General features: G+C 37.5%; 1 protein-coding gene and 1 pseudogene across 2 annotated transcripts in view; one reads left to right on the top strand and one right to left on the bottom strand.

Moving 5' to 3' along the window:
* The window catches only part of NEBL (nebulette), a 598,576-nt gene that overhangs the window by 523,069 nt on the left and 51,430 nt on the right, over positions 1-24,077 (top strand). The window contains exons 15-22 of one of the 2 annotated variants that reach the window (XM_006869893.1): positions 2,545-2,655; positions 3,079-3,189; positions 6,265-6,369; positions 7,983-8,075; positions 11,770-11,853; positions 17,315-17,407; positions 19,606-19,698; positions 22,182-22,274. The exons of the other annotated variant lie outside the window; for it this stretch is intronic. Coding sequence (XP_006869955.1) covers positions 2,545-2,655; positions 3,079-3,189; positions 6,265-6,369; positions 7,983-8,075; positions 11,770-11,853; positions 17,315-17,407; positions 19,606-19,698; positions 22,182-22,274 — 783 coding nt within the window. The remainder of the gene's footprint in view (positions 1-2,544; positions 2,656-3,078; positions 3,190-6,264; positions 6,370-7,982; positions 8,076-11,769; positions 11,854-17,314; positions 17,408-19,605; positions 19,699-22,181; positions 22,275-24,077) is intronic. 2 annotated transcript variants of the gene reach the window in all.
* Positions 381-992, bottom strand: LOC102827930 (annotated as a pseudogene).

The raw sequence follows: 24,077 nt of genomic DNA, 5'->3' as shown, positions 1-24,077 counted from the left end.
GACAACCAAGAAAAAAATTTATATTGGACCATTCCTTTTTCCACCCAATTCAGGTTGAGGCAGACCAATAGACGCACTGTAATAGACTATGGCTGTTTCATCATTAATGTTCAGACATCCTAGTTTTCAATAATTTATTATGGACCTATTATTACTCATGAATCAATAGAAACCTCTTTATATTTTGGGATTAGTTTCCACAAATACAAAGTTGAATTTCCTTTTATTTGTCCTAAAACGTTTACTTTCAAACTTGAAGGGACTTCAGTTATTCCATGTAGCTTTCGATAACATTCTCTTGTATCTTTTCAGACCAGAGTCACCTTCCACCCACCCTTTGGTCACTTGAACTGCCTTTCTGTGGTTCTTTTCCCGCTTTATCAGATCTTTCTTGACGTGTAGTAAGCAGACCTGTACTGGGTATTCTGGCTGCAGTTTGGTCTAGAATGTGATTTAACCTTCATTTCTTTCTAGGGCTGGGACTTGGACCATGATCTTGAGTTGGAATTAGATCTTGGAAAAGATGGATTTTGGTGTTTAAATCTGTCATTGTTGGAATGGCTTCTGCTACGCTGTGATCTTTCAGTCGGTCTCCTGTTTCTAGGACTCTAAGATCTTCTATAGTTATAATCAAAAGAGCCACTTCTTGATCTCCTTCTTTCATAACTTCAGTTTCTAGAACATCTGTAGTCGTCTTAATCATCATAGCGTGAAGAACTGTACACATTCCTTCCTTCTTTGGCTTTCATCTGATTTGGTGTCTTCCGATCTCCTTGTGCAAATTGCATTTCAATTTGACGTCCACAAATCCATTTTCTATCCAAATTATGTAAAGCATCTTCGGCATCATGATCATCCTCAAAGTGAATATAAGCAAATCCTCTTGGACGTTGAGTGTAGAAATCAAGTGGAACATACACATCAACTATAGGGCCATAGCGACCAAATTCTCAATGTAAATCTTCAGACCTGGTATCATAGAGACGTGTTGAGGGGGAGGGGTGGCGTGCAGGTAGCGGGACATGTTGACAGCGTGGGTATTAACGGGCTCCACAAACCATCCCTGCTCACTAGTTTTTACATGTGCAAGAGTATATTAAAATATGTTGTCTGTTTTAACTATGACTCTTTTATAAGTACAGATATCCCAACTCACATGGGATAAAATGTAGATCATTTCTCATTCTTGGACTAGTAAGGTCCCTGGGTAGCATAAGCGGTTTGCAGTTGGAGTCCTGGTGTGTCACTGTAGGATAAGTACTGGACTACAGGGATGGTTTGGACTTCAAGGTTGGTGGTTCAAACTCACCAGCCATTCCTCAGAAATCTTACACAGGGTCACTTAAAGTCGGAACAGACTTACTTTATGGCACTTAACAATAACAATGAACCTAGAAGTTGACTGAACGCGCTCAGAGACGCTGTTGGAGAAAGGTCTGGTGATCGGCTTCTGTAAAGATTACAGCCAAAAAATCCCATGGAGCAATTCTCATCTGTGGCTGGGCTTGCTATGAGTCAGAATTTACTTGATGACTACGGTTTGTGTGTTGTTTTTGCTGCTGTTATTGTTAAGTGCTGTCAAATTAATTCCAACTCGTCCACCAACCTTACAATTCAAACTGACCTTGTGGCCCAGTGCTTATCCTAGAGGGCCACATAAGGACTCAGACTAGTGTAGGAATGGGTTTATCCTTAGGCCTAGCTCAATCAACAACTCAAACAATGTCATCAAGTCTTGCTTTCTTTCTTTCAGTCAGGCAGACTTTCTTATCCTCTTTGCAAAGAAGCTGTTGGAAACTCCAAGGGGCTACATGCTTCTTCATTCATGTCCAACAGGAAAGATAAAGTTCTTCTGATGTTTCCTGTGGAAAAATAAATGTCTTCATCCCTGACCCAATCATTATAGGCCAACGTTGGGGTATAATGATTTATTTAAACCCCACAGGACCCAGCGGCTTGAGTTGATCTCACCCAAACTGAATGGTATAGAATAGGAGAGTGATGAGTTGGCCAGAAGCAAATCAGGGAGCTGTTAGTGTGGTGCTGTAGGATAAGCAACTCAAACCCCCCAGCTACTCTTTGGAAACAATATAGAGGGTCGCTTTGAATCAGAACTGACTTCACAGCACCTAACAACAGCAACAACAACAAATTGATGAGCAAAGGGGCTGTCGATTTCTAGGAAGCAACTAACCGTTATTTACCACAGAGCATAAATTGCAATTTTATAGCCACATTTTACTGATAATTATAAATTGAGTTACTAATATAATAATCACTAGTTCATCAACTTTATCATATTCAAATATAAAATTTGCCTTTGGTTAACTCCAGTTGTTTTTATTTTTCTTAATTTAGATTAATTAAAATCATTCTGATTAATTGTAAAGAAGTCACTCTGGTTCTATAGTTATAAAAGAAATAAGTGTTTAACTTATCTCCAAAAGACATGGTCGTGATACCAAATGACATTACATTTTTTTTTTTCCAGTGTAATTTTTCAAGTTTTTGGAGAGTCCTAATTGTGTGTTTTATTTTACACAGAAAGACTATAAAAGGGATCTGGAGACTGAAATTAAAGGGAAAGGTATGCAGGTGGGCACAGATACTCTTGATATCCAGAGAGCTAAGAAAGCATCAGAAATTGTTAGCCAGGTAAGAACATACATAATATGATAGAATATTTTAAAATAATAAAACATCAAATTGTGTTAAAAAGTATATAAAGGTGAAAATCATGTGAACGTGCAAAAACAACCAGACAAAATCATGCCACTGAGTTAATCTCAACTCATAGGGACAGTGCATAAAGTTTCCCAGATTGTAAATCTTTACATAAGCCAACAGCCTTGTATTTTTCCTGTGGCGTGACTGGCAAGTTTGTACTTTCAGTGTTTATTCTATAGCGCAACCTGGACTCGTTGCGAGTATGTAGTATAATAGGAACTCCCTTATTTGTAATGATTTATTTGCAGACATGTTATATACACATGGTGGCTTTGAGATTCAAATGTATAAATATCTACATTGCTGTGGAAAGTTAGGCAAAACTCTGAAAAGTATTTTCTCTTTTCCTAGAAAGACTATAAGAAAGACTTAGAAAATGAAATTAAAGGGAAGGGGATGCAAGTGAGCATGGATATCCCTGATATGCTTCGAGCCAAGAGAGCAGCGGAAATCTATAGCCAGGTTGGTGGCGAATGGAATGAAGGTACTCAGAATATTGTGTTGTAATAGCAAATCTCTGTGTGCTTTGTGTGTCTGTATAATTTATATCTTTTCAAAGGCATTGCATTCAAAGCCAGTGCATTCAATTATAAAGGAATGATTGACCAAACTTGATTAGCCTCATTAATGGAAGGGACACCTGTTGAAGCTTCTGTTCAACAGAAGTTATTGCACGGGAACCTCCCCTCCCCCCGTTTGGGGACCCCCTGTTTTGAATTCAAGGACATTTCTGACCTTTTTCTTTTGACTCCATTTCAGACTTGTATCTAATGCTGTTTGCTCATACATACTACAGGAAATAATCACACACTACATGTCTTTTAAGGCACCCTGGTGGTGCAATGGTTCAGCTTTTGGCTGCTAACTGAAAAGTTCGCAGTTTGAACCTACTCAATGGCTCCCTGGGAGAAAGGTCTTGGGATCTGCTTCCATAAAGTTTACAGACTAGACAATCCTCCAGGGGATCTCTACTCTGTCATACAGTGTTGCTATGAGTTGAAGTTGACTTGATAGCTCCTAACATCAGAACCAACATTTGTCTTTTACCCATTTTATGAGTATTATTATTTAAAATAAATCCCAAGCAAAACTAGCATTGACTAAAATTAACAAAAAGTAAAATTTAGTATTGAATAAAATTAAGTGAAGAATTAAGTATTTTGGGTAAAATTTAGATAATGCCAAGTATGTTTGGTGGATATTCTTTGGAAAACTGGATGTAGGAGAAATAATGGCTACAAAATAAAACATTTAATGAAAGAAGAGGTTACTGATAAAATCTCATTTGAGCAAAATATTAATGAGTCAGTTTTATCTTTGCTATAAAATTTATGTGGAGAAGAATGAATCCCAATAGAAAAAAAGTAGTAAGGGAGAATGAAAAAAAAAATTGAAATAATTATAGAAAAATTGAATTAAATTTGATTAGTAGGCTTCAGGCTTAAGATGATTTTTAACAAAGTTGTGCCCAATTTTTAAAAATTCTGGTTAAAAGATAAACAGGAGCCCAGATATCCATTGGTTCAAATGAGGCATCAATATGGTAATGTTGTCTGTTTCTCAGCTTTCTCAGTGCACCCATGTTACTATGTGGATTCGGAGAAGCTCTCTGTAGCTACAATGGTAGAATTGAGATCCTAGGTAAATATGTAAAATGGATCAATGGCCATTTGAGTCAGTGGAGATAAATTGCTGTCTCAAGAATGCTAAGCTCATTTGTTTATTCAGCAGATGCATTCTGACCACCTGGCTACATGAAGATGGTTTTGCTTTTGGGGATCTATGGATAGTTAATACTCAAAAAACCATACAAATATAGTTTAATAAACCATGAGAAACACTACCAGAGATTAAAGCATAAAGAGTGAAGACTCCCCACAGAAAGTGATGCCTGAGCTCTCAGTCACACTTTCTGCTGTAACTTAACACTGTTGGAAAACTGGATGTAGGAGAAACAGTGTGACACAGGATGCATCAGATTTTAAGGGATTTTAGTCAATATAGGATTCAATGAATTACATCAGAGGATGCAATAACACAGTGGTGCATCCCAGCACAAGCAGTAGTTACCTCTCTTAACTAACAGCAGTGTGCCAGAATAGTTAGCTTCACTGACTTTGGATCAGACAGCTTGGGTTTAATCCCAGCTCTGACACCTACTGGCTAGGACCTCAGTTTCCTCATCTGTAATATGGGGATAATAACAGTATTCACTTTTGAGGTTGATTAAATTAGCTATAGGTGTTAAGTATTATGACCTTGGAGTGGGGTAGGAACCCTGAAGAACAATACGTATTAGTTAGGACGTGCTACATAAGTATTTGTACCACTACAAGGAAGGGATCCCTGGTGGTACAACAGCTAGGCATTTGGCTGCTAACCAAAAGGTTGGTGATTCAAACCTCTCTAATGGTTCCAAGAAGGAAGGTTCTAGCAATCTCCTCCCATAAGTATAATAGCCAAGAAAATCCTATTGGGCAGATCTACTCTATTATAGGGGGCTGCTTTGAGTCAAAATGAACTTGATGGCACCCAACAAGAACAACACTATATAAGGCATTGCTCCTAATGCATCAGAACTTAAATAAAGTATATGAGGGAGTGTCAAAAAGTTCATGGAAAAATTCTTTTATATTTTGATTCCATTTACTCACAAACTTTCTGAAGCTCCCTCATATTTTTGTTGCAGTGTGCTGTTGAGTCAATTCTGGCTTATAGCCACCCTGTAGGGCATAGAAGAACTAACTGACCCATAAGGTTTCCAAGACTGTAGTCTTCATAGAAGCAGATCGCCAGGTCTTTTCTTTGTGAACATCAGTTAGTTTCATACTGCTGACCTTGTGGTTAGCAATTGAGCACTTAATCATTGCACCACCAGAGTTCTTTCAAAGTGTATATTGTTGTTGTTTAGTGCTATCGAGTCAGTTCCGACTCATAGTGACCCTGTATAGAGTTTCCAAAGAATGGTGAATTTGAACTGCTGACCTGTGGTTCATCTCAATCTGGCAGTCTAGTGCTTTATCCCATACCAGGACTCCTAGTTAGTAGGTAGAAATTTAGATTTTTATCTCAACTACAAAAATGCTGTACTTTTCCCACTAGGATACCTAATCAAATGTAGTAGGCAGCAACCCATAGATCCAGACGCATGAAAGGAAGTAGGGATAGATAGTCAGGTCTCTTGGAGAAGCTACGAGGCCACATTGAACAGGGCTTCCTAGGAAAGAGAAAGTCCTAAATTTGGAAAGGATGTAGTGGACATGTCTCCGAGGTGTTTGACCATGAACCATCTCTACTCTACATAAGTAGAGATGAGGGAACTCAAGGGACCTGGACTGTTCGCTTACTCCACTAGCTCTTTTCTTCTTTTTCTTTTTTCAAATCAATAACTGCTTTGCATTATAAATAATTCAGAGCCAGATGGTATGGTAAAATTGGAAAAAATGGTATCATTCTCTCTCTCTCTCACCCACATACACACATATAACACATACATATACATAGTTTCCGATTTATATTAAATGTTTTTGTTTTTAGAGAAAATATAAAGATGAAGCAGAGAAGATGCTTTCTAAATATTCTCCTGTGGCAGATACTCCTGAAATCCAGAGAATTAGGACAACTCAACAAAACATTAGTACAGTGAGTAGCCATTTTTTTCTTTTTATTTGCCACCTTGGCATTTTATGTTTGTAAGAGTAATGTTTTTTCGTTATGATTTTTTTCCCTGCTGATTTGCCTGACTTTTCTGTCAAATGTATTATCTTTACTTCTTTAAAATAACAGTAAGACCACATGTTCCTGCAAGTTACAATTTGTCATGATTACTTTGAAGTTACCAATTTCCTCATTGGTTCTTTTTAATCGATTTTTAAAATTTAACTCAGGAAAAAGCTATACAGATTTTACTTTGAAGTTTAAAATAATCAAATGAAATGATTTCATTCCAGATGATGGATTTATTCTTTCCACTGATCATCTATGAATTTACTAGTTCACCACCAATTCCAAAACTTACTTAGTTTTATGTTGAGGAATAGGGATTTTATCAGCCCCATCAATTAAGATTTTTAGCTTTCATTTAATGAATATGTAAACTTTCAAAAATGATAAAGAGTTGACCACACAACCTGTATTTTCATGTAGATTTAACTCAGTCATTTAGTAGTTGAGCAAGTATCTCATTATAATTTAAGGTCCTTTAAACTTGAGGCCTTTAGCAATTTTTCTAAAAAATATTGGGGACCCCTAATCCTCAGAGAATGGGGTCCAAATGCATTAGTGTCTTCACAGGGAGGACCATGCTGTGGTGAGAAATGAAATATCTTGCTGGAAGTATGAGGGAGATTGTTTTGCCCTAGAATTATGTGACCCCATAGTACTCCAGATATCTGACTTCTGGAGGAATTCTTCTCTAATATTTACCACCTCTCACTTCCAGCATATTGCATTACCAAATGTCAAAATAGAAAGTAGTTTGTTGTCATCTACTTTACTTCTGTGGAGTCCTGGTGTGGCATTGTAGGATAAATACTGAAGTGCTAACCCAAATGTTGGTTCAAGCCCACCAGACACACCTTTGAAACCCTATCTAGTGTTGTTATCAGTCAGAACCAACTCAACAGCTCTTAACAACTTTTCTTATAATGCTTCTGTTTTCTTATGGAGGGTCCTTGCTTTTTGTTTTGTTTTGTGTCTGGAAGGAGTGGATATTGGGAGGAGTGGAGAAACATGGGAAAGTTAGGTATAAGTAAAGAATGAGGAAAACAGACTTTGAGTTGATGTTGATGCTAGAGCTAATAGTTTCTTCGAAGAGAACAGGAATATCTTGTTTGGAGAGTAGCAGTTACTTAAAATTCATGCTGCTTTTGAATTAAATGATAACAATTTAATGCGCTTTTGTAATATGTGCTTTGATTATTCTCATATACACATTTTTATATTTGAAGAAGGAAACCTATTACAAGTTTGCCACTTTGTATTCATAGAGCAAATCATTTGTCTTGAGGTAAAGTACCAGACATGCTTGAGAAAAAGTATTAGAGGGTTAATTAAAAGACTATGGAAAATGGAATCAAAGTTGGAAATTGATTTTTATAATGGATTATTTAATTGATTAATAAAATACAAAGTTGGTACTCATAAATAGAAGCTGTTTTCACAGTACTATACTATTGCCTTTCTTTTATAAGAATTTGTCCTATTGAATTTTCTAATAAGCCTATAGTTACTCTTTGCCTTCTCTTGTAATAAAGGTATTTTATAAAAAAGAAGTAGGAGCTGGCACAGCAGTTAAAGATACCCCAGAGATTGAGCGAGTGAAGAAAAATCAGGAGACTATTAGTTCAGTAAGTTGTTTATAGCATTAATTATCCTTTCTAAAAGAAAACATAAGCTGGATAATTGCTGTTAATTCTTTACTAAACTGGCTGCTTCCCCCTCCCCCCATACTTCACTCTATTGAAATGCTATTTCATCAAATATCAAAGTTCTAACTTTCAGAATGAAACCTAAAGCAGTGTTTCATTTTGATAAATTATAGCACATATGAAATATATCATTTTAATTGTATAGTAATGATATCTATGACTAGAGTTAATTTCTTTGAACAGAATTTTAGCTGTACATAGTGGTTACGAATCGGGCTGCGAACCTTAAGGTCAGCGGTTCAAAACTACCAGCCGTTCCGCGGGAGAAAGATGAGGCTTTCTACTCCCGTAAGGATTTACACCCTCGGAAACCCTGTACAGGGTCGCTATGGGTTGGAACCGACTCAACGGCACTTAAAAAAAAAAAATTTACCAAGAAAGGATAAAGTTCAGTACTGCTGGAGAAAATAATTTTACCCTGATAGAGTGGAGTCCTACTGTGGCACTGTGGGTTAATGTGCTGGACTGCAAGGTCAGTTTGAACTGTAAGGTCAGTGGTTCAAGCTCACCAGCAGCTCCTCAGAAACCGTTTACAAGGTTGCTAGGAATCAGAACCAACTCAAAGGCAGTTAACAACAACAACAAAAGAGTGATTTAAGGCCCTGAGACATATATTTATTTCCTTAAGTGGAGATTTATATTAAAAAAAAAAAATCATACTTTTTTTTTTTTAACCCTGTATCAATCATATCTCTGAGCTTTATCTTAGATACATATTTTCCTCTGTTTCTGCTTTCCAGCTTTGTTTATCTTCTGCTTTAGCCAGCTTCCAGCAAAAAGCAACAAAAACAAGCAATATTTTTAAAAGCATACTTTTGGTATCAGAATTGTTTGTAAAATAACTTACCCTTCATTCACCTTTAATAAGCCCTAGTGGCACAGTGATTAAGTGTTCAGCTGTCAAACAAAGGTTGGGGTTTGAACCTACCTTTCTCTTTGGAAGAAAGAACTGGTGATTGGCTTCCATAATGATTATTACAGTCTAGAAAACCCTATGGGACTATTCTGTTCTGTCACATGGGTCATGATGAGTTGAAATTGACTCGATGGCACCTGACAATGACAACAATCACCTTTGGATTGGGTTGGGTAGGGTAGACAATGTGAAGTATAAACATTCTTATATGTATAAGAGTTCTTTTATGTGTAAGAATTCTTTCATTTAATGCTGACATTTAAAATGGGTAACTATTACTATTATCAGTAGGCATTTGCCCATGTACTTTTAATATAGTTGGTTGTTTGTTGAGGAAGTAAAAACAGTTCTTTCCATAAACCCCTTCCCTGATCCATCTCTTTCATCTTCACTGCTGAAGGCAGTGCCTTCCAGAATCTTTCTTGAAGTAATCCAAGTACAATTGCCTTGGTTAGACACATATGTTAGTAACTGGGATATTTGCACAGCATCCTAAAGATATGAGACTGCACTGAAGTTTGTGGAGAAAGAGTAGAAAAGGAAGGAGGAAATGTATGCTGCAGTATAACATACTTCAAATAGGAATATACTAGAAAAGAGAAAAATCTGCAGCATACCAGTGCAAACAAATCTCTGCAGCATGAATGAGATCATCTTCTGAGGAAAGCATAAACTGAAAGATTGAGAGGCTTGAGACATTGATGAGGGCCTTGATTGTGTTCTGATCCATGGCGGTGAGAGCCTGTGTCAGGCAACAACACTCAAATCTGATAGAGAATTTGTTTGGGATGAAAGTGTGGAAGGTTTGTTGCCTTCATTCTCAAATGATACTATATGAAACGCACCCATCAGTGTACTGTGATATAATGTAATAAATGTTCTGTAGTGTGCAAGTCTGTTGCCTATATTGAAACAACTCTACCATTTTGATTAGTTTAGAGTCATCTGAAAAACAAAAATGCTTATCTTTAATCATGTTTAGCTTTTCATCCAAGGAAAGTCACACACCGTTGTACAGTATATCATTTCTCCTCTTAGCATCCCGCTGCCTCTTCCAGCAAACAATAAATGCATAGTTCTGTGTCTGTGTGAGGCTGTGCCATACACCCTGCTTAGTATTCAAATGGAAAGTTGCCCTTTCAAGATTAGTTAGATCTGTCAAACCAAGATATGATTCTCTAACATTTAAAGATCTCGACATTTTCCACCTCCAGCATACAAGATTTTTAGCTATTAGCTTTCTCAGTTAAGAGCTATTTCTTGAATTTAATTTAGAGTTGGCCCTTTCAGTGAACTCTCAATTTAACTGTTTTAGATCTGGACTAATATTGGTATTGTTACTCACACTAAGTCTACAGCTACTAATACTGCGAATATATTGGTGATATCTAGGATGCTTAGTTACTGTTTCTTTATGTCAGGTCTAATCATTTAAAATATTACTGAGATCTAAAACGTGTTTTGTGTAGACGTCAGTGTTTGCTAAATTTCCACATATGCCTTTGTGTATAGCCAATGATTCCCTGTGTGTGTGTGTGTATATATATATAAACATTATTTTTCTCTAATCCAAACTTGCATGAGTTTTTACTGTTGTTGTTGTTAAGTGCTGTCGACCCAAAGCCACCCTGTACAGGGTTTCTGAGGAGTGGCTGGTGAGCTTGTACCACTGACTTTGTGGTTCAAACTGACTTTGCAGTCCAGCGCATTAACCCACAGCGCCACAACAGGACTCCTTCTTGTTGTTAGCTATGGTCAAATTGTGCCTCCCACCCCGAACTCTTGGCAATTCCATGTGTTACAGGGTGCACTGCTCCCCAGAGGGTTTTCTTGTCTATAATCTTTACTAAAGTAAATCACTAGACCTTTCTTCTGTGGTGCATGAACTTTAAGCATATTAGAAAATTCCCTGATCTAACAAAACTGATAATGATTTCACAAGGTTAAAGATATGTTTGTTATCCCAGACGTAAGAGTAGGTGATATTGCCATTTGTCTGGTTTATCTTCCTGCAATTAGATTAGAAGAAGTTAAGTTGTTTTTTTTTTTTTTTTAATGAAATGGATGCCAGGACATAGGTGGCCTTTACAAGACATGATTGTGTGGGTAGAAGATACTTCCTGACTTTTGGACACTGGCGCTTCTTCTAGTGACTCTGGACACTATGGCTTATGCGTTCAGTACATTTTCCTCTACCGCTCCCTTTTCTGTTTTTCTGTTAAGTGATTGTTTTCTGGATTATTTGTGTGTTTTTAGCCAGAGAAGCAGTTTTTCCAAGACTCTGTAACTACCTCGATTTGACTTTTGCTTTTAATTATACAGCAAATTATAATAACATATTACCACATAGAAACTGCTTTTTGGATAGAAAATGATAAAGCATTATATTATTTTAGATAATTTCTAGAGTTTCAGTTGCACCCACCAAATGATAAAATTTATTTTTATAAGCAAAGTTTGTTTATATTCATTAAAAAATGCCTGTAGTGATGGATAGGTGAATAGATAAGGATCCCTTTACACTTTTGGATAAAGAAGTTCTGTAAGAATCAGGTATAATAAAGGCCTGTGTTTCCACTGAAGGAAAATTAATGTTGAAATTAGAATTTCAATTGTGCAATGGTTATAAATAATCTTAATTAGTTATCAAGACTTGTGTGTAATAAAACTGACATTATATTCTAATGAATTATACAGCTGAAATACAAAGATGAAATTAAACATGCAACAGTCATTTCTGATCCTCCAGAGTTAAAAAAACACCAAAAGAATATCAGTAATGTATGATCATATTTAAGTTTTTTGTTTTTTTTAAAAATCATTTTGTTGGATGACAATGTATAAGGAGGGCATGATACCTGGACAGGTAAAATTCAATTATAATGAATACCATTACAAGGACAGCAGTTCTTTAAAGGGGGTGACAACATTTCATATACTTTTCTGTCCTCCACTACACCATGCCCCAATGCCTCATATATCTTCATTTATTAAGTGAACGCATATGAATATTTTCTCTGTCATAGTTGTTATAATTTATAGATGAGAGGGGTATATCTTAAGGTTAGGGGCTGTGAGTATTCTTGATGTTTCCAGGAGAAACACACTTAGTAATAAATAATTATTTTACGTTGTTTTAAGTGCTGTCACAATAATTGATATTTTTAAATATTTTGCATGCAGTATCTCATTTAATAACAAATAACACAACACCTAACGTGCTGTGGAAATGCAGGGAAGGAAGCTGATGATTGTGGGAAAAAGGAAAAGATGTGAAGAAAGAATAACATGTGAGTTAGAGCTTGAAGAGTTAGGAAGCTTTGGGGTAGGTTAAATGAGGAAGGGTATTCCTGGCAGAATAGACCAGCATGCTCAGGATCTAAGGCTTTTCAAGAAAGAGGGATTTCATATGATGAGTCTTGTTGGTTGCTGTTAAGTCAGTTTCAACTCCTGGCACTTTCAAGGCTGTGACCTTTCGGAAGCAGGTCATGAGGATTGTCATCTGAGGCACTTCTAGCTGAATTCAAACCATCAACCACTGACTCGTAGTCCAGAGCTTAGTAAAATTTCTAGTGATTAGAGATAATGGTACAGAGCCAATTGTGATACATATCATAAGGTGTCAGTATGGAGGCAATATGGACTCAAATATACCAATAATCATGAAGATGGTGTTGTTAAGTATCGTTGAGTCAGTTCCAACCCATTGTGATCTTGTTTAGGGTTTCTAAGGATCAGATGGTGACCTTGAACCACCTACCTTGTAGTTCAAACCAACTCTGCTGTCCAGCGAATTAACTCCCAGCAGCACACCAAGTGTAGGACCAGGCAGTGTTTTGTTCTGCTGTATTTAAGGTCACCATGAGTCAAAGTGACTCGACAACAGCTAATAACAACAACATACAAAAGAAGAAGAACAATAAAACACTATGGAATTCCAGTGTCCTTTAAAGTGGCTCTTAATACTATTATGATATTTAAGATGTTAGGGTTAGTGATTCAACTGCTTTCATGGATACCTTCTTTTAAAGGAAGGGTTACTGTCTTTTAATTTATGGGGAAAACGTAAGAGTACTTTAAAATACATTTATTGGAAAATAATAGTGAATTAATTTGATGGAAAAATTGCTATCATGTGTAACAGCCCTGCCCATATCTGGGGATGGTTATAAAAAATGGTGTACTAATGGTGGAAATTTACAAAACACTGGAGTTGTAGGCAAAAACATGTGTCTGGATGTCTGACTGTAGGTTTGATTTCAGTTCCCGGTCTTCATTTCTGTAGTTTTGTCAACCAAGCTTTAATTCCCTTATCTATAAAACAGAGTATTAAGTGAGATATTGCATATAAAGCATTCAGCATGCTTATGACAGGATGAATGCAAAAAAATGAAGTGTCTTATCAAATATATGTCCATAAATATACATCCACAAGACATTGGCTGCCGTAGTTTTTCTACACCCACATGCTATTCAACCGATCTTCCCCCTTCTGAGCTTTATCGGGAGTATCTTTTCCTGTATCTTACCATCAGTAGAAATTACATGAAACTTTCCTCCCTTTAACTCAGTCATTCCAGTCATAAGGATCTCAAACAACATACACTGACACAAAGTTGCACACTGAGGAAAGAGCTCATACTGGAATATGCCCTGGCCCTTTTTCATTTATTTTCCAGACTTAGACACTTTACTTGCATGTTCACGACTTGTGATTTCTTGAGAGAGAGAAAAAAAATCCCTCACACTAAATTTAAGCTCCAAAAATCATTAAGACTATCCCTGTGGAGCTTCTTATGATGGGATTTTAACCTTTAGTGCTACTTTTACCTGTCAGAAATGTTTTCAGCTGACACGGCATTCTGTTTCTCTGTGTGAAATACTCATTTATTTCCTGGGATATTGTGGGTTTGCTGTGAAAGCATGCTACAAATGATTGAGTTCTATCTACCCAGCTAACAGGGAACACCTCTCTGCAGTAGGTCAGGAATATTTCCATTTCCAGTTTTGCAACTTTGTAGAGTAGGGAACTTTGAGGCTCAGGATTCTTTTGTAGAGTGACCATCTAACTAAAGTGCAGGATTTGGATTTGTGTGACCTTCTTTATAATGATAAGAGAGTACAGAATTATTATTTCTATAATATAAAATAGTAATTTTGATGAACACTGCTCTAGTGCTACAAAGAAATGACTTCACAGAAGGGACATTTATTATTTCTGATAGGATCAAACTCAGGGGCCCACCAGTAAATTCGAGGGGATTTGAAAAAGTTCATGGAAAAATGGAATTAAAAGATAAAAAAAAAAAAAATACAAACTTTACTTCTCAACATAAGTTTCAGCAAGCTTAAGAAACTTTTGTAAGTAAGGATTGTTGTTGTTAAGTGCCGTTGAGTCAATTCTGACCCACAGTGACCCTGTATAGGGTTTCTGAGGAGCAGCTGGTGAGCCTGAACAGCTGACCTTGTAGTTGAAACCGATTTTGCAGTATATCCCTAAGGAATTGAGGGACGTGGGAAATTGACAATGTTAATACAGTCTTTTTTACAATATTAATTGAAGAAAAATGAGTGCCCTTTAAAGACTTTTTTTTTTAAGTTTAGGAAATAAAAGCAAGTCAGAAGGAGCCAAATAAGGACTTTAAGGTAGATGCCTAATGATTCCTATGGGAATTCTAGAGTTGACTGAGAGGAATAAGCAGAAACTTGTCGTGATGGAGGGAGGACTCTCTGGTGAAGACTTGCCACGTGTTTTTGGCTAAACTTTTGGTTAATTTTTTCAAAATACTCTCACAGTAAGCAGTTGTTAGCGTTCTTTGACAGGCCAGAAAGTGAATATGCACATTGCCTTGAGCATCCCCCAAAACTGTTGCCATGACGTTTGCTCTTGACTGGTTCAGTTTTTTTTGTTGTTTTTTTTTAATGCTTTATTGTGAATTATGTGATAGTTTACATGGGAGGACATCAGCTTTACATTGATCCTGTCATATATTGTTTCATTGCCATGGTTACAATCCCCTCCATGCATCATCCACCAACCAAGGGGTATACCCCGCAAGCCTGCCTCCTGGTCATCAGTACACAGCTCCTCTCCCTCTTGGGGTCTAAAGTCCCCAGCAGCTCCTTCTCCCCAAGTCATTGTCTCTGCCTCCATCCCTGGCGTCACTGCTTCTCTGGGTAGTGTCTTGTTCTCCTTTCTTCTCCCTTGATGGTCTCAGGAACCTCTGCTCCTACACTGCAAAGTTAATCACCCCCTTTCCTTTGCCACAAAATGTCTACCTTTACATTTCCAGCCCTTACAATCAGTCCTGATAATAATTATTCACTATTGTATCACAAGAGACCAATCCGCATCTCCTTTCATTAGTTCTGCCCAGACAGATTGGATACTACTCAGTGGAGATTTTACCTTCCTCCATACCCTGCCTCTGGCCTGCAAAATCAATCAATCTCCTCCTTTTGCCAAGAAAAAAAAAAAATCTGCCTCTACATTTCTGGCCCTCATAGTTAGTCCTGGCGGCAGGTATTCACTGTTGTACCACAAGAGTCTTATCCCCATTTCCTTTCCTCAGCCCAGTCCCAACAGTTTGGAAATCATTCATTGGAGGTTCTGCCTATCCCTGCCCTGTATGGAACTAAGCTCCCTCTTGAAAGCTTGCAAGCCAGTCACTTCTTGCCTTTATAGTCCCCTTCCCCCAATTTGGGTCTGGGTAGTTTCCATCCCCCCAAGGTATTCTAGTCAGTTATAGACTGAAGACAGGCTTATATGTTTTCTGTTGTGATGGTTTTGGCTATCTGCCACCCCTCCCCCAAGCATCTGTTTCACAATGGTAGGCAAGTGAAACCAAGATTCAAAAGATGGCCAAGCATCCTAACATTATTCCCCTCTTTTCCCTTTTCAAGCCTTGCCTCAATCCCTGTATCCTGAAGCCCTATTATTCCAAACTTGTGCATATATCATGATATACCTCTGTTCCACCTAGCCCATGTAAGCCTGCCCAATCATTCTTCCGTCCACCTTGTTCTTCTTTTTCCCCTCCCCCTTCTTATGTATTGCCAGCCACCACCACCTCCAGCTCCCAGGCTCTCCTGTGTCTATTCCCTACCATGGGTTCTTTCTTCCCCTCCCTCCCCACCTCTCATCCCATACATACCTGTGATCAGCACTTATATATATATATTTTTTTTTTTTTTTTTTCCCTTTTGGGTGTGTTCTTTTTCTTAGTCTTTTACAATAATGGTATTATGCTTGTCTGGTTCACTTTTGCTTTGATGGGACCACTTCTACCTTTTGGACACCAGTACTTTGATTATGCTTTGTCTTCAGGATTACACTGGTAAAGCCATGTTTCGCCTCTTGTTACAATTCTTCCAAGAAATGCTTTAGGATATTGATCTTATTTGCTTAAAATTTCCATAGACAGTTCTTCTCAATAGTTTTGGCAGCTATCAGGCAGAAAGTTTAATTTTAAATTTTCAAACAGAATTATGTCAGCAGAACCAGTTGAGATGGTTATGGTGTTGGCTACTGTTTCTGCTGTTGATTGTTAGTCCTTTTCAGTTAGAGCATGAAAGAGATTAATTTTCCTCTCAAATTAATGTTGATGATCTGCTACTATGGGCTTCAGCTTCAGTCAGCATCATCTCGTCCCTTCTTAAAACAAGTTATCCATTTTTAAAAGTACTGATTTCTTTAGGACTATGTCCCCATAAACTTTTCGTACATCATCAATGATCTCACGATTCTTGTACCCAAACTTCATCATAAATTTGATGTTTGTTCTTGCTTTAATTTTAACAGAATTCATGTTGCTCTGTTGGGGGCTTTTTTCAAATCATCACATTCTCTTATCCTTCTTACTGCTTAAACTAGCTCCTATTCAGACATGTTACAACAAATTAGTATGAGTTTATTTTAGCACAAAAACGTGTTAATCCATGTAAAGAGTTGTTTGTATAATACACATTCTGATGAGCTTTTTGAAGATTCCTTGTAATACAACTTCAAGCCTACCAACCAAAGGTGTCATTTAAAACACCTGGAAAGGGAAAAAGTTTTGAAACTGGTCACATGAAGATGATGAAGTACTTTAGCAATACTTATTTTATTGTTGTAAATTGTAATGAAATTTTTAATTAATGAATGCTCTGTTAGCCATGGGACTTTTCTTCCAGTTGATTCTTGTGTATTGTATACATTTATTTCCCTTAATCCCAAACTCTCTTGTACCTTGTTTCTCAGCTTCAGTATAAAGAGCAACACTACAAATCAACTCCAGTAAGTATGACGCCAGAGATAGAGCGGGTGCGGAAGAACCAGGAGCAGCTGAGTGCGGCAAGTTGTTTTGCTTTCCCTAATATAGTTTATTCTTAAAAATGCTCCCTGGAAAGCTTTAAACCCTATATATGTTTGGGTGCTCTTTTTCATGTTCACATGTCAAAGGACATGAACTGTGACCCTCTCATAGGAACCCAGGAAATTTGCTACTATGTTGTAATAATTGTTGTAAAGTGCCATCAAGTGGGTTCCAACTCATAGCAACCCTATGGTTTCTGAGGAGTGCCTGGTGGGTTTGAACTGCAGATTTTTCAGTTAGGTGTCCATTGCATAGCCTACAACACCACACCAGGACTCCATTATTATAATTGTTGTTGTTAAGTGCCTTTCAGTCTGTTCCAACCCATGGCGACCCTGTATAGAGTTTCTGAGGATTGGCTGGTGAGCTTGAACTACCGACCTTGAGGTTCAAACCAACTTTGTAGTTCAGCGCATTCACCCACAGTGCCACACCAGGTTCTGTTATAATAATTAGTCATGTTTATTCAGTCAGAAAAAACATCTTCCAAAGTCATCCTCCACGTGCCAGGCATTGTTCTGGGGACTGGTATAGAAATATTGATGTGACACAGTTTCTGCCTTCAGAGACCTCACAGCTTAAACAGTTACTCCTTACAACCACAACCAGGTGAGGCCCTGGAGAATAGTGAGGCTGTTGTCAATATGACAATATATTTGCTCAGTCAGAGAAAATTTATATATTGGAATAGGACAAGAGAACAACTGGTATGACTGGGTTATGCTTGGCATCATGTCAGAACAGGGATCCTTATAAACAAAATGGAAAGCGTCATTTAGTTCTGAAGTGACATAGTGATGTAGGATAAGTCCTGGGCCTCAAGTTGGTTTGAACTGCAGGGTCAGTGATTCAAACTCACCAGCCACTCATTGGAAAACCCTATACAGGGTCACTATAAGTCGGAACTGACTCAATAGTACTTAATAACAGCAAAAGAATATATTTCTACTAAAAGCATTAATAGCTAATAATTATGAGGCACCTACATTGTGTGCAGGAAGAGCACAGTCGCTCTGTAGGATAAGCACTGGACTGAGAACCTCGAGGTCAGCAGTTCGTTCGAGCCTACCAACAGCTCTTCTGGAGGAAGATGAGACTTTCTACTTCTACAAAGATTTCCAGCCTTGGAAATCCTATGCACGGTCACTATGAGTCAGAACCGACATGATGGCATTTAACAACAACAACACTGTGTGTAGGAACTCCCTGTGTAGATAGATGGTTAATGTGCTTAGCTGTTACCAAGAGGTTAAAAGTTTGAATCCACCAAAGGTACTTTGACCATCTACTTCTGAAAAATCAGTCATTGAAAATTCACACACAATTCTACTCTGTCCCATGTGGATTCACCATGAGTCAGAATTGACTAGACATCATTTGGTATGCTAGGCCTTGTGGTAAATGCTTTATGTGAATCCATGAGGTCAGCATTGTTCGTTTCTCAGCTTTACTGATATGGGAAATTATGAATTGAAGAGGTCATAGGACATGCTTGGGGACCATGGCTAGTATAAGACTTTGAACCCAACCCTCCTGAAATCCAGGAATCCTTTCTTCTAAAAGAGCCTTCAGATAGCTCCTTAAAAATACATATATTTTGTGACCCTTTTATGGAATGTCTACTAATACAAACAAGAGTCTCTTTTTCTAAAATCAGTAGTATTTGAAAGACTTCACAATTTAAGAGTTAATTCTCTCAGGTGAAGGAGAAATTCAGACTCAGTACTTCTGTGTTCTCACAATATCCCTAGAAGATGTCAGTATCTTTAGCTTCTTTTGACAGTTGGGAGCTTATTTAAATGCACATAAATGACCTTTTGAGGCAGCCATGCTTCCTTCACTGTCCTTCTCTTAATAACTTCATTCTGGAGTTTCTTGTACAGTAAGTTCCTTGTATCTCCGTTATTGTTTTCTTGGTCTTTGTAGTTGTTTTTTATATTGAGCAGCAAAGTAACTATTGAAAACTGATTTTTAAGAAGTACAATCAAAACTTTGTGTTTGCTAAGTTGGATGAGGTGGAATCCAGGTATACATAGCTTGCTTACCTTTCGGAGGTTGATCTATATCTACTGTGAAAAAAAAATGTATAAGTTATAATTTATTTTGAGGCTCTTCCTGTGTGATCTAGGTGAGGTTCATCCTGCTTTCTATTAAAATTCTTACTTATCTTCCACAGGTAAAGTACAAAGGAGAGATTAAACAGGCAACTACCATTTCCGACCCACCAGAGCTGAAGAGAGTTAAAGAAAACCAGAAAAATATCAGCAATGTGTGATTTTCTTAGTAACTTTTTCCTTATGAAATCAAGCATCTTGTCAACATGTATGGGAGGGTATCAACATGCATGGAAAAAATGAATGAAAGGATACGGGAATTTTCCCACAAATTTTTTGAAGCCTCCTCATATTTACAACATTCTCATAACTTTGTGTTGCTATTGTACTCTCAGTTGACATTTTAGTTGAAAGGTTCAGGATGTTAGGTACTGTGCATAAAGTCAGGCATTCACCACCTCAGAGTTCTCAGTTTGAAAGAATCCTGTATGATTTCTTTCTGGAAGTTACTGTGTATCCCTCTTGTCTTCATGGTTATAGTTCTGTGGTTCCCAACAGGAACGCAGTAGTGATATGTAGCATCTTGGCCTTATAAATAAGCTTTCCTTCCTGTATATGCTCTTGCTCTCTAGCCCCCCCCCCCCCACCTCTACCTGCTTTCTCTGAGCTATTAGTTATTTTTGGATGATGTCTAAGGAGAAATGAGCAAAAAAAGGACCCTTAGTTGCATAATAGGTTTCAAATTGGGCTGTTAACCACAAGAACAGCAGTTTGAGTCTACCAGCCTCTCCACTGAATAAAGTTGAGGCTTTCTGCTCCATAAAGATTTACAGCCTTGGAAACCCTATTCAGGGTTGCTATGAGTCAAAACTGACTCAACGGTATTCAGCCACTGCCACTATGGCTGAGCAAACCATTAGGGATATGCCTATTTTAGGGCTAACTGTTTTTACTTAACTACCAACTCCTGGCCTGCTCTAACTCCCATCTCTTTATGCAATCCATGAATGCAGTTCACTGTAAAAATCACTTCTGAAGTCATTAACATATAGATTGGGTTCTTCAGAAGAAGAAATTTGGAAATCTATTAAGTTGAAAGAAAAATTGTATTTGTCAAACTCTTAAAGTCGTTTGACCAGATTAGAAAGCAAAAGCAGTTTATTGTGTGGTACTTTTCTGAACAACTGTGTTTCAGAGATACAGATGCTCATCTTTCTTAGATATACTTAGAGTCACATTTGGCATGACTCCAGTATTCGTGAAAAGGAGCCTGGTGCTTAGGAAGGAGAACTGTAGTAGTGGGAAGCATGCTGGACTTTTGTTTTGTTTGCATGACTCTGGTAACCTATGCATCCTTAATGAAAGCTCTACCATATTGAATTATTAAGAAACCGCTATAGAACAGTAGCATTCTCTATGAACAGGAGTACTTTTAAGTAATATCCATGAAGACTTTTTCTATCAAAATTCTTTCTAAGTATTGCTGTTAAGTGCCATCACGTTAGTTCTGACTCATAGCAACCCTGAATAGGATTTCCAAGGAGCATATGATGAGTTTGGACCATGACGCTGGTGTTCAAACTCACCTTGTGTTCCAGGGCTTATCCTTCAGCACCACACCAGGACTCCTTCTAAGTATAGCCTAATTGATTTAATGCTTGCTATAAATTGGGCTGTGAACTGCAAGGTCAGCAGTTGGAAACTACCAGCTGCTCCGCAGGAGAAAGATGAGGCTTTCTGCTCCCGTAAAGATTTGCAGCCTCGGAAACCCTGTTCAGGAATACTGTGGGTCAAAACCGACTCGATGGCACTTAACAACAACAATAAGTTTTTTAGGACTCCCTGGGGTGGCCCAAATGATTATTCACTTTGCTTCTAAGAGGCTGGTGGTTGGAATCTACCCAGAGATGCCTGGCAAGAAAGTCTTTCCAGAAATTCACTGTCATTAAAAACTATGCACAGTTCTACTCTGAAACACACATGATAGCCATGAGTTGGAATTGACTTGATGGCAATGGGAAAGCACATAGTTTTATTGATGGTATATTCATATATTTGGGAGTTTCAAAAAGTTCGTGGAAAAATTCCATTATCTTTTAATTCCATTTTTTCCATGAACTTCTTGAATGAAGCTCCCTCATATTTGAGTACACAGTAACTTGGATACATACACATTTTCATTGAATTAATTTGTGCATATTGATTTTGGAATCCTGCTGTAGCACTGTAGTATAAATACTTGACCACAAGGTAGGTTTGAACCTAAAGGTCAGTAGTTCAAGCCCACCAGCCGCTCCTTGGAAACCCCATACTGGGTCGTTTTGAGTTGGAATTGACTTGACAACACTTAACAACAACAATAAGCTTATTATCAGGAGGGACACTGGTCCCTGGAGAAGGACATCATGCTTGGTAAAGTGGAGGGTCAGCACAAAAGAGGAAGACCCCCAGTGAGATGGATTGTCACAGTGGCAACAGCAATGGTACAGGACAGACAATGTTTCATTCTGTTGTGCCCAGGGTCACTATGAGTAGGAACCGACACCACAGCACCTCACAGGACCTTAGATAATATTCTTCCACCCCCGTATCCCTACAGTTTCTCTCCCTGAGTTAACCCTTTAAAACAAATAGTAAGAGACCATTATTTTGTTGATCTGATATATAGTACTCTACCTTTTTTTCTTTGAAATAATAGGTGCATTATAAAGGTCAGCTGGGCAGAGCCACTGCCTTAAGCGTAACTCCTGAAATGGAAAGAGTAAAGAAGAATCAAGAAAATATTAGCTCGGCAAGTGGTTTCATCTGTCTATCTGTCTGTCTATCTGTCTGTCTGTCTGTCTGTCTGTCTGTCTGTCTGTCTATCTATCTATCTATCTATCTATCTATCTATCTATCTATCATCTATCCATCCATCCATCCATCCATCTGTATCTATCTATATCTATCTATACCTACCTAACTACCTAGCTAACTGACTGGCTAGCTAACTGACTAGCTAGCTAGCTCTATCTTCTTTGTTTTCTCTCTAAGAAGCTTATAAATAAAAGCTGAAAATTCTGGACTATCTAAAAAGGATGTATCCTTTATTATTTACCTGTAGTTCTGGTTTTTTCTTTTGAAAGTAGAATTTATTTCAATAAACATTTGAAATGTGTTATTTTAGATGACCTCCAATAGCCTGTCGCAGTATAAATCTACTTTATCCTGAAACCCTTCAGTGAATATATTGCCAGATGATACCAGTTATACTTGAAGTTCAGATTATAATTATATGTTAAAATGCTCACTTAAAGATTAATGTAATTTTGGTCAGTGCCTTTTAAAATCATAGTCTCTGATGCTTAAGTTCAACAATTGACATTTTACTGATAGTTTTTATTAAATGATGTTCTTGCTGTTAGGTGTTATCCATTCAATTTTGACTCATAGCTATCCCATGTGACAGAGGAGAACTACCTCATAAAGTTTTCTTGGCTGTAATTTTTACAGAAGCAGATCTCCAGTTCTTTCTTCAGCATTGCCTATGACTGGGTTTGAACCTCTAGCATTTCCTTTAGCAGATAAGAACTTAATGCTTTGCTCTCTGCAAAACAAAATAAAGAAATTAATCATTATTCCCAAAGTAAGGATCTTCCGAAGTTATCAGAAAAACTCTTTAAATACAATTAATATGCAATTCAGTTACATTGAATATACAATCCAAGGTGCTTATTTTGATACTATTCATTCTCTTAATGAATATCTGGGCTTCTGTAGTGAAATGCACATATACCTTCCTGTTTGCAGTAGTTGTTATTTTAATCTTATACCTGGGAGTGTGGTGGTTCCATCTGATAAGTACTAGAGTTTTAACTATAAGGTTCTAGGTTTGAGCCCGCTAGGAAATCCACAGGAGAAAGATAAGGTTTCTGTCTGCCATGAAGCCTTTTAAGGCCTTGGAAACCCTATATGGGGTATCTATGAGTGGAAATCAACTTGAAGGCAAATAATGGCAACAATTTTATACTTAATCAGCTTCACAAAATGACCATTTTCTGAAGATCAGTTGTCAAGACCATAGACAAGACTTCTAGGAAATCTTGAAGAGCTTTCTGTCTAGGGATCAGTTTAAGGCTCCACCATTTACAGCAATTTAGTGGCCCTTTTGTTCAGAGACACTGAGTGTACTCATCATCAATCACCTTGAAGCTGTGCTTTAGAAGACGTTTCTAGCTGTGTTCCTCATTGTTTTTTATTCTTTAGGGAAGGAAATAGAGGAACATAAAAGCAGAAAAATAAATTTGAATTTCATTTAATCTTGGATTTACCTGCTTGATTCAAATATGGAAACCAGTTTTACTAATTACACTACTAGTTAATATTGGTCCCTTACATATATATCAGTTGAAAGAAAGATTTATGTCATTTTAGCTGTAACATTTAAAAGAGAACTTTGAGAGTAAACTTTAGGTTCTTATTATAGAGCAAGGAGTTTTGGGGTAGTATAAGTGATTAAGCTTCGTCTCTCATACTTTGGACATATTGTCAGGAGGGAACAGTCACTGGAGAAGGATGTCATGCTGGGTAAGATGGAGGGTCAGAGAAAAAGAGG

The sequence above is a fragment of the Chrysochloris asiatica genome, unplaced genomic scaffold, assembly GCF_000296735.1.
Source record: "Chrysochloris asiatica unplaced genomic scaffold, ChrAsi1.0 scaffold00137, whole genome shotgun sequence".
Lineage (NCBI taxonomy): Eukaryota > Metazoa > Chordata > Mammalia > Afrosoricida > Chrysochloridae > Chrysochloris > Chrysochloris asiatica.
Note: the sequence above shows the minus strand (reverse complement) of the source record. Positions and strands in the feature narration are given on the sequence as shown.